Below are 14,627 nucleotides of genomic sequence, written 5' to 3' on the forward strand. Positions count from 1 at the left end.
AAAAGTGCGTAGGAGCTGGGAAAGTGATTATTTAGCAGACCTGGACCCCTGGGTCTTCGGGGGAAACTGGGCCGACCTCATAGCAGACACCCACACGTGCATGAATGAGGCAAAACACAGACCAGGAGGGAAGAGAGTTGTTATACATCCCAGTCATATATCTTAAAGGTTTAGTGCGTAGGATTTAGAGGAACATGTATTGGCAGAGATGGAATATAATATAACAAGTATATGTTCTTAAGTGTATAATCACCTCAATATATGAATCCTTGTGTTTTCATTAGAATTAGAATGAGCAGTTTACATCTACATAGGGAGCAGGTTGTCCTCTACAGAGTAGCCCAGAATGAACAAACCAAACACTGGCACTAGAAGGGCTATTTGTGCATTTGTGTTTTAGTGTTTTTATATCGGAAGTGCATTGGAAAAACACTGATCTTTTTAATGTGAAACTACTTTATTCGGTGCTTTTACCGCTTTAAATCACCGAATCCATTTGTTTTGAAGCGGAAGAATCCTCTACAGATAATTCATCTCCTGGTAAAAACCTCTTGAATCTGGATCTTAAGTTATCAGAGAAAAAAGGTGACCACACACGAATGAACACTAATGGAATTCTAACCAGGAGAAGTTTCAGCTCGTTGCAATCTGCAATCCTCACCACTAGATGCCACTAAATCCCCCTAATTATTACACACTGTTCCTTTAAGACACAGAGCAAACAACTGGGGCAGCACAGTAGTTCATTATGACAGCAGTGTTATGCATGTCGCTGAAGCTAATGGTACCTGGCTCAATATTAATGTCAAGCATAAATATAAATTGCCACCAGATCTCTGTGTATGTTGCGGAGAACATGGGATTGTTGGTGGGAGGCCCCCACTTTTGGGTTTGTTGGGAAAGTTACTCTCCAGTATCCAAGACCAGTGCAGTGTGGTCCTAGTGTTTAGTGAGTGGTTCCATCCAGGGCTCTGGTTCTGATTAACTCCCCTTATTCCTCAGGGTGGAGGGAGCATTTTAATAGGTCTGCTTTATAGGGGGCTCTCCTGCCAGGAGCCGGGAGCCAGGAGCTAAACTGCCACGGGGTCTCATTCCCTGATGTCTTCAACATGGTAACTTAACTATCTTTCCCTTTCAGCATCTAAACCCTGCTGCTCAGCTCAGGTTTCATTTGCACTGGAGACTACCGAGCTGGACTGGGATCCTGCTGTCGTTAGATTTGTGCATTTCCAAGCTGAATCCGGTTCTCCTGAGTCGAGTGGGTGCTCCCTCTTTCTCTGCTTCCTGTATCAATAAAGCATGTTTATGTGGGCTGTAGAGCGAAAAGGTACAGAACATCCTCACAGTTACACTTCCAGGAATATGAAGGTTTTTCTTTGCTAAGCTCCCCTAAAGTCGCAGCTTAGCAAAGGAAATTCCATCATCCGTGAGACAACAGTTATTCCTCACGTTGGCACCTTGGCTACGGAGCTGACTGCGGCTGGCATAGACAGTTAAGCCTCCTGACTTTACCCTCCCTCCTTTTAAGTGCTATAGAATGTGAACTGGCAGGGACACAGCGGAGGCCACTGATGGATGAAAAGGGCCGTGGGATGAGAAGGGAGGAGAGGGGAGGATGAAAGAGGGTACACACTGCTGAGGTGCCGGCTGGGTTGGGCCAGTCAGGGGGCAGAGGAAGTGTTGGCTGGCTGATGCAGGTGCAACAGGCGCTGCCAGGACACAATCTCCCAGCAAATATATAGCTCATGCAATGTTTTCCAATACCATCAAAAATCTTGATGCAGTTTGTGTGTTTATCCCTTCAAAGGAGCCGCAAACATCATGCAAACATTTTTTGTCAGTGGAGAGAGCTTTGATTTTATCAGCTTCACTGGTCTCATTTAGTTACCAGTGGAGCAAATACGCAGCTGAGATTTCCGAATTCAAGAACCTGACAAAACATCATACATTCGCATCATCAAACATTGGCTTCAAAGCACAGCTTGAGTTCTGGCGGTGTATGTCTGTGAGAGCAGTCCGTATTAAAAAATAAAGCAGCATCCCGCACGTCTGCTGGTTAGGGAGCAATCGCTTCTGATGGAGAGAAGAGTGGGGGATAAAAGAGCCTTGTGAGGACATCGATTGAGGAACTAGAGTACAGTACTGTACGCCTGCAACCAGAGAATTATAGATCTAACCGAAGTTACATAAATTGTGGATGACAGACAAAGACAATGTGCAAGTCTTTTGAGGAAACTCCCCAAAATCTCTCTGATGTAAAATGTGAATATATTCACATTCTTAAGAGCCAGACTTGAAAAAATAAGCATTTCACGAGACTCTTCGTTCATAACTGTAGCTCAAAGTAAACGTCTGTTTCACTCAGATTTATGTTCATGTTTTATCGGCTGACAGATTGGGGTGAAAAGTATATTTTACTTTGTAAACAGAGCCTGGTGTGTTTGAAGGAGGGGTTTCATACTGCAACTACTAGAAACTAGAAACTAGGCCATCATTGTTTGTATTCATTGTCTTCAATGATACTTAAAACCAAGGCCCAATCCCAATAAACCCCTTACCCCTACCACTTAGCCCTTACTGCTCCGTTTTGTGTATTCAGGTCGAGGGGAAGGGATAGAGGGGTACAATGAAGTGTAAAGGCTACATGGCCTTTATCAGCAACATGGCGACACAAACAAGAAAAAAAACGCACAAATGTATTTTCTTCGTTAATAAAGATTTAAAAATTACAATCACCACTGAATTATCTTAGTTTACTGTCATTTCAATGTATTATGGTCCTTATCTTTATTAATTAAATTAATTCGCTAGTATGCCGATGTCTTAGTAGGTAACTCGCTAGCTAACTAATGTTGCATTGTTATTGTAGATTAGTGCATCACAGTCCCGCATTTGGACATATTTTCATGTCGCATTCCCCCTCTTTGATGGAATGTGACGTCTGGAAGTTACCTACGGCCTTAAGTTGCTACACTAGCTACCGCTCCTCTAATATCAGGGCAGACTGGCAGGGTAGGACCACGGCTTGCTAGGGTTGACCTGCAGAGCACCGCTAGTGGGCTGATAATGAAGCAGTCTTCTTTTTTATTTGATGACTTGTTTGACTGATTGATAGTATGGAATTTAGTTGCGAACAATTTGTGAATGTCCTGACAACTGCAAAAGGCTGTCTGTAGGGGAAAAAATAATAAATGGGATTGGGCCCAACACATAGACCACATTGCTGTATGTGTAAAAATAAAACTTGCCCATATTTTATTATGAGATTTTTTTTCTTCCTTTTCTTCTTACAACATGAAAAACAAACATGGGAAAAGATAATGAAGTGTTAACTCTTCCTTTTGCCACAAACTGGAATTGAACTTGAAAGTAACATAATACAAGAAAGGAACATAAAGCATTCTTATTATACCAAATAAGGAAATATTTTATATGTTTTACATGTTATATGGGATGCAAAGTCACATCAAGTAAATTTTATTTATCAAGCTTAATATTACAAATTTGTCAAGGGTGATTTCTTCAACTAACGTGCTTTGGCCAACCAACAATCGTGAACCCCAAAAGACTAAATTCTCAATGCAATAAAACAGATAGAAGTAGCAAATCGTCACATTAAAGAAGCTGGAAGTAACCCTAACCCTATGTGACCGTTATGATCTAACCAGTGTGTTTTATGTGTCTGCAATATAAATCAGCAGAGCATTCAAAACCTTTGTGTCACTTCCTTGCATGTGGAATGTCTCTTCCAACCACCAACAATACAAATGAAAGGCAGAGGAAGCGACCTTACGATCAATTGTTTTAGTGACACACATACACGCACACACACAGAGTCAAACACACACTCATCCCATTGTTGTCTGGCCGGAATCGCATTGCAAGTTTCACCTCACAACCAGAAACACCCACAGACACGGACAGACCTCTGTGCATCCTGATGTGGTGTAAACATGTTCTGGAGTGCATTAGGACGAGACTGAAGGAGGAGGAGGAGGAGAACAAGAAGGAAGTGATATTTTTCTGTTGGAGGAGCTTCCTGTTCGGGGACATAAATGCTGCTAAAAATAGATGCCGCCCCTTGTCCAGATGTGCTTTTCACTGGAGTTTGAAAAGGGAGATGGAGAAGAAACAAGAAAATGTACAAGGAAGGAGAAGTACTGTATCGCTCAATAGAATAAAAAGAACAGAAATGCCAAAGGGCGTTGTTTTCGCCTCACCTCCAGAGGAGGATACTGAATACAACACAAAGACCCCAGATGTATCCAAACTCTAGAGACAGACCTTGAGTCAGCAGTCTGTGGATGACTCAGTATTTAATGGTTTAAAGCCTGCAAGCAAGTTCAACCAGATGACTCAAACTGTTCTGCTTCACACCCTTTGCATTAAGGTTGTCTTTCTGACACTTTCTGACCACTCTTTTGCTCTGCCAAAGTTGCTCATTTGCAAGCAATTCTCCAGACAATGCTGACACCTCTGCTGCTGCTCATATAGCATTTCATGAGCTCCACCTCCACCTGTAGCCTCTGAGTCATAAGATACCCTGAGGGGATGTTTGTTATTATCACTCCCCTTTCTCCTCGGTGCTGATGGTGGGTGTTTGCAGGGAGAGAGCAGTCAGAGCTGAGACGTCAAATATAAACTACTTTATATTCACATAATAATAAAATCTTTCCATGTGGGTGGTTGGACTGAAATGATGTTCTCTACAAGAAAACAATTAGATTATACTGGAAACTCCTACCTATAAAATCTTTATTAGTGATTACTAATCTACATCTTATACCATAAATTAATCCTACAGTTTTTTAATGCCAATTGATTTTAGTCACAATACCTTTAACTGCTTATACAATTAACAAGAACCCCTGCTTGGCAAAGAAGATTAAAGTATCTCTGTGTTAAAACCTGACAAGACTACAGCCATGCTAGCAGCTTTGTGAGGCTGTACTTAATAGCAATGATTTCAGCTAATTGCTAATGTCAGAACGCTAACTTGTCAAAATGATGATGCTAACATACTAAAATTTTGCCTGTACAATGTTCACATGCATATTCACCATCTTAGTTTAGCATGCTAGGATGCTAATTAGCACTAAACACCAGGGGTATAAAGAAACACCAATCTGGATTAACTAATCGATTCAGTGATCAACAATCCAATGCCATCGATGCACGGCGAAAAAAATCAATAGGCTACATATAATCATCTTCAAGACCTGCCTTTATTTTGAAATTCCCATGGTATACGTGTTTTACCATTTCCATCCAGGTGTACCTCCTTCCTAAAGATTCAAACAACGCCAGGTGCCTAGCACCAAGCAGGCAATGTCAAGTAGCTGAGAAAGACGGAAACAAGGATATTTACTAGTATCATCTCCTATTAATCGCTGGCCCCTGAACTGAATCGAATTGAAATCAATATAATATTGTTACATGATAAAACTTGTGATTTACACCCACGGCTAAACCAATAGAGACTGATGTCTCGATGAAAAGGCAACATCTTTGTTTAAATTCATCTGGCAGGGAGCACGAATGCCTGTACCAAATTTCATAGCAATCCGTCCAAAAGTTGTTGAGACATTTGAATAATTACCAAGAATAATAACCTCATGGTGGTGATACAGCCCAGTCAGCATTTTTATGTGGGGCCCATGTGGGTAGTAAATGGGTTAAAAAATGGGCCCTATATGGGAATGTCCATGGGTTCCATACTGGCACCATGCTAATTGCCCACATCCATGGCTTCATCCAAAGGCCCCACATGGGTTGTGCTAGGGCTACCTGCGAACCAAGTGGGTATGGACCCACAATGGGCATCTTATCTGGAGCCCACTTGGGTAAACCCATCCATGTGGGCAGCTGGCATATGGCCAATATGTAACCCATGAACAATCCTATATGGGCCCATTTTTCTGCCTGTTTACTACCCACATGGGCCCCACATACAGATGTTGGTGGTCCACCATCCCTAGTGCCATGCTACTAGAATGACTAAAAGACAGGATTTCAATGACAATGTACCATTACAATAACAAAAAAATAGTAAATAGGCAGCACATTAAAAATAGTGAAAGTGTGCTAAAAATAATCCCGACACGATCATGTGTCCTGACGACTGATCCTCCATTATCAGCAAATTTCTCCAACTGTTTCCAATCAGCCACCTCGGTTGATTAAAACTATGCGTGCATCCCTTTCATTCACTCTTCTAATGTCCTCCCTCACATTCCTCCATCAGGCTCCCTCTCCTGTGTATTTTCCCTCCCCTCCCCACGCCAGCTCCCTTCCACACCGAGTTCGTGTTCAGGATATAGCTGAACACAGTGTTCCCCTCAAGCCTCATGTTTGTCTTCTTAGTTTGGTATTCAACCCTCAGAGCGAAAGTTATGCAGAGCAGAACGATTTGTTTTCTTTCCATTATTATTCCCCCCCTTTTTTCGTCTGTTCCTCGCATCATTGTTCCAGTCACTTCACCCTTAGCGTGTAGTCATTCTAATAGCTGGAAAACATTCATTTGCGCGGCGACCACATCGAGTTTTGAGGTTGAAGCCCATAAACTCCAGAGAGAGACATGGAGAGTTGTGTTGGGAGCTGTTTCTACAGACAAGGTAGACAGCTGAGGGAGAAATAAGAGGCCCTTGTGGACACTTATGCAGCTTAATGGTTGGGGGTCGTGAAATACCTGAAGAGCCGAGCATACAATCAGCAGAATGCATGGCACAGGGGACTATAATGCATCAAACCGTGTGATCATGACTGCATGTCAAATCTAAAACACTCAAAATCCACACTCTCTTGTTACGAAGTCAAACCTACATTCAAGATGCAGATCACACCTCCCAGTACTGGTACAATACAGGCTCAAATCAGGCTTGAACATGAAATGTCGAGCTTGATGGATGTCGGCGCTGGTCACATGGGCCGCACTCTCATTATTTGACATGTCCGTAAAAATAGCTGCACTGCTGGGACAGTGCAGAGGACAGTAATCCCCTGATCTCGCTCTGCACTAGGCCAGGGCTGCATCTCTTCCATGCCAGGCTGTCCAGATGGCGGGTAGGGATATCCGTCCCATCTGCCAACCCAGAGAAGCACAGGGGCCAAGCAGATTACTGCTTAACTGAGACACTGATCTACTAGCATATCTCCATTCCTCTGCTGAGTATGAACTGAATGAGTGAGAGAAAAAGAGAGACACAGAGAGAGCTTGCAAAGACTCACTGGAACATTATTTCTGTGTAATGGTGTGTGCGCTCTATGGGCTCTGGCACACAGATGTAAAGAGAGAAAGGTTTCGTCACTGTTTTGCACAAACTTGCAGCGCATCGCAGTCTGGCCGGTGATCCCAGAGTGTGAATTTTTAAAGCTGGGGGTGGCTGATCAGGAAGGGAAGCGAAGGCTGTCTATGTCTGTGTGTTACAGAGTGGGGCTAAGAGGATTAGCTAAACGCCTCTGCCTAGCCTGGATACCCAGAGCTGTGGAAATCCCACTGCAGCCACAACCCCCAACCCCACACCCAACCAGCCCCCCCAACTAGACTCACCTCACTCTCCGAAAAATATGGAGCCTGTATCTCATACCCTGATGGACCATTAGCCTTGAACTGCCAGCTCTTTAACCTCTATCTAATTCAACCATGTCCAAAAATGGAAAAAAATGAAGTCAACCTTCCTCTAAAACACATGTCAACCAGCCTAGCAACAACAAAACACCAAACACAGAGCCCACAATTCTCCAGATAAGTCGCAAAAACATTACACAACTATTTAATATGATTGAGAAAAATGGTCTAGACAACACACCAAAAGCCATTAAGCTGACCTCAAACTAAGTCCAAGGAAAAGATGGGTGTTTAGAACATGAAACATTTATATTTGAAAAGTCCAAAATCCTCCAAATACATAGATCTAATATAGACTTTGTGGTTGGCAGGCCTTTATTGAACCCAGATGTGAGAGACAGACGTGCCTTTAGACATAGATCCATCAGCGCAGCTTAGAGCAACAGTGCTGTCAGACCCAGTGCCAAACCGGCTGGCAGCCGACTCCTCCAGCTGCTTCATAAAACACAGACGCTGACGCCATGGCCGTGACCATAAACTCTAAAAATGGACAACACGGGCAAGAGGAAACCTGAACATGAACATGCAGACACAGAGAGGCGGTTGTATGAGGTGGAAATGGGGGTGGAGGGGTGGCCCCCAAATATAATACAGCTATTAAGGGCATGTATGAAAAGCTGCCCTTCCAGTAAAAGACAACAAAACAAGTCAGGACAGGAAATCATAAAATCCTCTTTCATTCACCGTCCTCTCTCTCTGGATCAATCAAGAAGCACTGAAGGAGGGGAAATGTTGTTTTCCTTGGCAGGGAAACACGTACAGGCTGGAGTGTGTGTGTGAGAGTTTAAGGGGTGACGGGGCAAGTGTGTCAAAGGTAGATTAAAAGAAGCTGAGGAGGATCGGGATGAAACTTCCAGCTGTGCCAGCAGCTGCAGCTCGTCTCCTGAACACGAGAGGGGAATCAGGGTGACAGCGATGATGGCCAACAGTTCATAGCCAAGGGCCTGGCCCCCTGTGGTGCAATCAGCCATATATGGTGCTGCAGACGCTGAGATAAACATAATCACTGTGGGCCAACAAACCCACACACACACATGAATGCAGAGACACAGCCAAATAGATGGAGACTTATGAAATGGTGGGAAAGTTACCTACGATTTCTAAGCATCTACCACTGTTTCCTGAACAGTTTAAGGCTAGTCAGTCTAAAAGCAAGTGGAAAAACGGAACATCTGGATGGCAATATATTTTAAGATAATAACTTTTAACAGTGCAGCTGCCAGAAGGGCAAATAAGTCTATGTCCATGGAGCCTGCAGTCTGGAGTTCAAAGGTTATCCCAATGCACTGCGGGCAAGCTCCGCTAAATATCGACATTCCTCCTGCTAAATTAATTGCTGGGGTTCAGAGCATGCAAAGCTTAACGCAGCTCCCACAGGAGAAGTGGGATTGAAATGGTGCGGTGGTTAAGCACACATAAAAACAGCCCAATCTCTTTTACATTCATTGGAGTGGATGTCGGACTTGAAAAAAACAAAAGCAACTACAAGCAAAGCCATTTTGCTTATACTGATCGATTTAATATGTGTCTAATTAATTAATATGGGCTGAACACGAACTTCTACTGGAAATTTAACACATGAATGCTCTGTACACTCAGCAGCAAGTCTTTTACAATGCAGAAAGAAAACAATGTGCAATTCTATTAAAGGTCCTGTGGCAGAAAGGGAAAATGATATTCATAATGATGTTTTCATTAGTTAATAATCACCTGAAGCAAAACAATGATGTGTTTTTGTTACTTTAGAATGAGACGTTTTTATCTACATACAGAGCAGGTCCTCTCCCATAGAGTCTGCCATGTTGTTCTACAGCAGCCCAGAATGAACAAATCAAACACTGGCTCTAGTTAGGGCCATTCGTGTTATTGCATTCTCGAGTCGGCAGCCGTCGTTCCCCTACATGCTTGGCAAACCAAGCTAGATGCCACTAAATCCTACACATTGGGCCTTTAACCTACTGTTATTTTCTACTGAACTGCTTAGTCTGAAAATTTTCAAAAAATCACCAATGCAAATCATAAAATTCCAGAGCCCAGGGGCTGTACACAACCGGCATTTTTTGCCCCCTCAAATTAATTGTTTTCAATGTAGACACTTGGCAGACGTGCTTGAACGCCAGAGCAATGATGTCGTGGCACGCACACGTTCACAAGCCCCTAATTTTCAGGGTGCGATGGCTGTGAGTTCAACTTCTGGAACCGCATGCCGTGTGATGAATTCCAACAAATCACAGCTGACAGATGTCTTTCCCTTCTTCAGTAAATATCAGTCTGTGGTAAATATGAAAAAGTTGATCATTCAGGTGCAGAGGTGCCAGAGCTTTACATCTGTCCCACGGAGGATATGCCAACACATTTATAAACAGCGCCTGGAAGAAGATCAGCTCTGTACTCAGGATTTCAGGTAAATAGGCTACGATACGATGCTTGTTAAGGCTGCTTAGCAGCATCAAAAATTTGACATGAAGATGGAGCTAGATAAAAAGTAAAGATATCACCAAAGTTATAGGGATTCATCCTCTTGACACCACAGATATCTGTGCAACATTTCATGGCAATCCATCAAACTGATGTTAAGATATTTCAGTCTGGACCAACATGGCGTTTGATTGTCCAACAAGCCAACACTGCCATCAGCTGAAACCATCTAAAATGTGTTTTTATATGATAAAACCTTAATTTTCTGCTCATCAATTCACCAGCACCAGTCTAAACTATGTTTCATTAGTTCCTCTGTTACAAAGTCTCTCATCCCCCCATCAAGTGCTCCCTGCATCATACAGTCTGTGGCCTGAGAATGATGACATTAATCCTAAAGTTAATGTCCCTGGGAGAGGAGCAGAAGAGTGAGTGGGCGTGTGAGTGACACACTTTGTGGGATTTCATGCATCTATAGCTGTAAAACTCAGTGTGCCCCGCTCTCTCTCTCATCTCTTTCTGGTCCATCTATCATTCTGCTGTTCTACCTGCTTTTAATGTAGACACCCTTTCCTTTGAAGTCCTGCCCTGCCATGGTCTATACCTTGCTTTTATTGAAGCAGGCTGCCAGCTGCTAGCCGGGTGACCCCAGTCCACCTTGCTTCATCTTGCACTCACATCAGGAATCATTTAAGGTTGATGTATCGCCTTGGCAATAAACTCTACTGTAACTGGACAGGCTGTAGGAGTAAAACTGGTGAGAATGTGTGAACACTGTTGAAGAAACGCCTCTTTAGTCACTCCAGCAGTAAGTGGTCAGTAGGGGGCTGTGCGAGTGCAAACTGTTTAAAAGCATGTTGGCATGTGACCTGCAAGGTCAGGTGGCCAGCCACCAGCTGTCACTCTTTGACTATCTCTCTGTGTGTGCGTCTATGCATGTGTGATTGTGTTTGCGTGCGTGTCAGGAGCCTTTGCACGCTCGTACGGGCTTTTTTGACCTACATACTGCTCTCGACGATCAACCCCAAAGAAATCTGTGTTAATCAGCTGCCTCTCTGGCCAGCCTGTCTGCTGCCACTAGCAGGGTGACAAAGCAGATCAGCAGACCTCATTAAGACTGAAGAAACAATAAGCTCAGATTTTCACTTCTCTGAGCCGACTCACCCCCCACCCCCCCAGAGCTGCCCCCACTTTGACCATCTTAAGTCCCAGACACACAGATCAAAGAACTGGTGGCTGAGAAGGCAGACCTATGCATCGCCTCATGTTGCTTGAACACACCGCAAAGACTACAGCCAATGGCCGACTAGCTTGTACATTCTGCACCTGCGTGGGAGGAAATAACTCTCCATAGCAGCAGGCAGGGGTAGTCTGTATTTGTCATTTAAAAAGGGAAACCGGAAGACCGACAGGACGGATTCAAGACCCTAGTTAGCCAGTTAGCACATTAACAATGCAACCAGATGTTTAAAGAACAAATGATATTTACTGTGTGCTAGCTAACAATAACACAAACAAGTACAAAGTTTCTGATAAAGAGCTCAATGGTGGAGAAAATATTACCTCATATAACAAGTTTGTTTTATCTCACAGCCTTTTGACTTTAATTTAGTGGGGTGGCTGTGGCTCAGACGTAGAGGTACACGTAGAGCACGTCATCCACCAATTGGAAGATTGTCGGTTCGATACCCAGCTCCTCCAGTCCACATTTCAAAGTATCCTTGGGCAAGATACAGAACCCCAAATTGCTCCTGATGGCTGTTCCATCAATGTGTGAGTGTGTGTGAATGGTTACTGAGTAGCAGGTGGCACCATGTATGGCAGCCTCGGCCACCAGTGTGTGACTGTGTGTGAGATTGGGTGAAGTGCAGTCCATTTACATGTAAATTTAGAAGTTGTTTGCTTTGCTCGCATTCATTTCTCTTCTCGTGTGCTGAGCTGAACAGTCAATCAGTAATTTTCCTGACCAACGGGCTTCGCCAGGTCCGACGCGGATTCAACATGCTGAATCAGCTGAAAGAAGCCGACAAAGTCCTACTAGGGCCAACAGTGTGAGACACACCAGAAAAACTAGGCTGACAGGCACTAACTGACGACCTGACACTGACCAATGGCCAGCAGTTGGCTAGGTGTGTCGCAGGACTGTGTCTTGGGTGCGCCACACTCACACTGCCTGTCCACTACTAGCTTTCTTAGATTATATTTATGCCACAAATTCATTTCTAAAAAGTAGGGGAAAAAAAGCTCATGGTATTTTCTCTGTGTGGTGAAATTCGCTAGCAGGATGACAAGATGTGCAAGATCATATTTAAAATCAATAACAAAAATGTGCAGTAAGAGCAGTTACTTGTCTTTCAATGGATGCTGCAAACCGTAGCTCCACACAAACTTAAAGGGAAAACAATACTGTATTCCTCAGAGTGTTAAACTGCACAATACAAAACATTACAATAGTGTAGCCAAGCCATAATGCAGTTACACCAGGGAGTGAAAATATACAGCAAGACAAAAAGTGTGCAACACTCTGTGAAGACAAATCAATCAGTTCAAAAAGTTATTTTTCTGCTTTTTCCCACCACTACTTTCAGAGTCTTAACTCCACTGTGTGAGAGCTTGTATTCACAGAGAAACATCCCCTTACCTCTAGAGTTGGTAGCCATGTCTGCAACCTTCTGAAAGGCATCTAAAAAGGCCACCGCTGCCAGAATCGTGGTCCTGTAAATATATTGGCACATGTTCACTGCACTGTGACTGCATAAAAAGTCTGTAAATATTACACAAGATTTTCTTTCATCAAGGTTTCTGCCATTCAGTGGAGCTGCTTCTCACCTGAGTTGAGAGTGGAGTTTTGTGGCCTTGGCACTGAAGTCTTCCCACACAGGGTAAGAGCTCTGATAAGAGAAAGGAAAAGAAATGAGTCAAACAAATGTCTCGCCAAGGACATTTAAGCTCACAGGCTTCACAAACACACACAGACAGACACTGAATGCAGACACATTTGAGAGGACATAATGATCTCCACAACAGGATAGAATCGGTTTTTCTCCTTAATGTGTATTAATAACAGAGCTGAAAGGAGGTTGCAGTAACTCATAAGGAGCCTGGTGTCTTACCCCAGGGTTAGAAACAGGTTGGAGTATAAGCTCCCTGCTCTGACTTGTCTTTAAAAAGGTCAACGTGATTTCTTAGTGCGCACTTGTGTTATTATTGTCTTTGATAAACCTAACGCCCTCTTCCATCATTCCTCGCCGTGGGCTGGTATGCGTGCTCACGTGTTTAGATGTCTTTTGTACATGCATGATCTGCATAAGCTCTCATATCATGAATGTTTATATGCACTGGGCAGGTAGTAGGGCTGGTCTTTGAGAAATCTGGATTAGATTTACCCCGGGATCATCACACACTGCCTTGAGCCGTGAGAGCAGAAGCCAAACATAAAACACATTCAAGGCTAGATCCCATTAGAGCAAGAGCTTGAGCCCTGGAGAAAGGAGAGGAAGGGCATAACCCCCATGCGCCCCTTTGATGGAGACGAGCCAAAAGAGGCCACACATCCTGACTATATATAGTCAGTTTGCAATCTGGTAACAGTCTTGCTCTTCATCACTTGTGCTGTAACCTCCCATTCTGGAAATGATGGCCGCTTAACTCCCGGCTTGGAAAGTGATTTAGGAGCCGTCATCCCTAACAAAAATGTTTGCCATGATCCTCCCAGCCTTGCTGTCTGCACTTGACTCCAACAGGTGTCTAATTAGCTTGTGTGGCCTGTGACTCCCAGGGGCTGGAGGGATGCGCTGCCAAGACAGCTGAGGGAGGAGGGTGAAGAAGCGGGCAAAGAGGGCGACATGCGGAGCAGCAGGGGAGGGTGGGACATAGATTTCTCTCTTCATCTACACACCCTGCAGCTCCAAGGGACGTGAGGGGAGACAAACAGAGGGAGGGAGGAGGGATAGGAAGGACAGACAGGCTCGTCCTCCCATGCCTCCTCATGCGAATGGTGGGTGAGGTCAACACTGTCATCCTCGGAGGTGGCAGACAGCGTTGCTCAAGGACATTCCTAAAGCTGGTTCCTTTCCCACACACAGACGCTTTAAGTCCCATGCCATTCACATCCATTGCTGACCTAATTCTTGATTGCTGATGTAATCCAGCTGAATCATTTGATTCCTTTTCGCCCTCTTCCTCCTCTCCTACCACCTCCTACTCTTTCGCTTCTTTCCCTGCTGCTTCGTCAGACAGTTATATAACCAACAGGTGCCGCTTGTATCCACGCATTTTATCTGTACAGTCGTGAAAGAGGCAAGTTCTCTGAGTGCGCTGTTTGAGTATCATGTAGGTAATTATACACTATACTGTAATGTTGTTTCCAATCAGCGAGATCAGCACAGGAAAGCTGTGCTGCTGCGTTGCTCCCGGGGGGTAAAGCTGCTCTGACAGGCTTGCATGGCCCAGCCAGGCGGCAGGAATGAGGTCAGATGTCTGTCTCAGACAGTGGACATGGACACTGTGCTGACTAAGGGCTTCAGTCTCATTCATCTGCGCTGCTTATCAATACACAGACTGCCCCTTTATAAGAGCCCCC

At 44.1% G+C, this 14,627-nt stretch overlaps 1 protein-coding gene across 2 annotated transcripts in view; it reads right to left on the bottom strand.

Annotated features, from left to right (window-relative positions):
- Nucleotides 1-14,627, bottom strand: part of mtss1la (MTSS I-BAR domain containing 2a) — a 30,799-nt gene that overhangs the window by 14,366 nt on the left and 1,806 nt on the right. For both annotated transcript variants that reach the window (XM_049573410.1, XM_049573409.1), the window contains exons 2-3: nt 12,875-12,936; nt 12,687-12,760 (exon numbers count right to left, since the gene is read on the bottom strand). In XM_049573410.1, coding sequence (XP_049429367.1) covers nt 12,687-12,760; nt 12,875-12,936 — 136 coding nt within the window. The remainder of the gene's footprint in view (nt 1-12,686; nt 12,761-12,874; nt 12,937-14,627) is intronic.

This window comes from Epinephelus fuscoguttatus, linkage group LG4, assembly GCF_011397635.1.
Source record: "Epinephelus fuscoguttatus linkage group LG4, E.fuscoguttatus.final_Chr_v1".
NCBI classification, from domain to species: Eukaryota; Metazoa; Chordata; class Actinopteri; order Perciformes; family Serranidae; genus Epinephelus; species Epinephelus fuscoguttatus.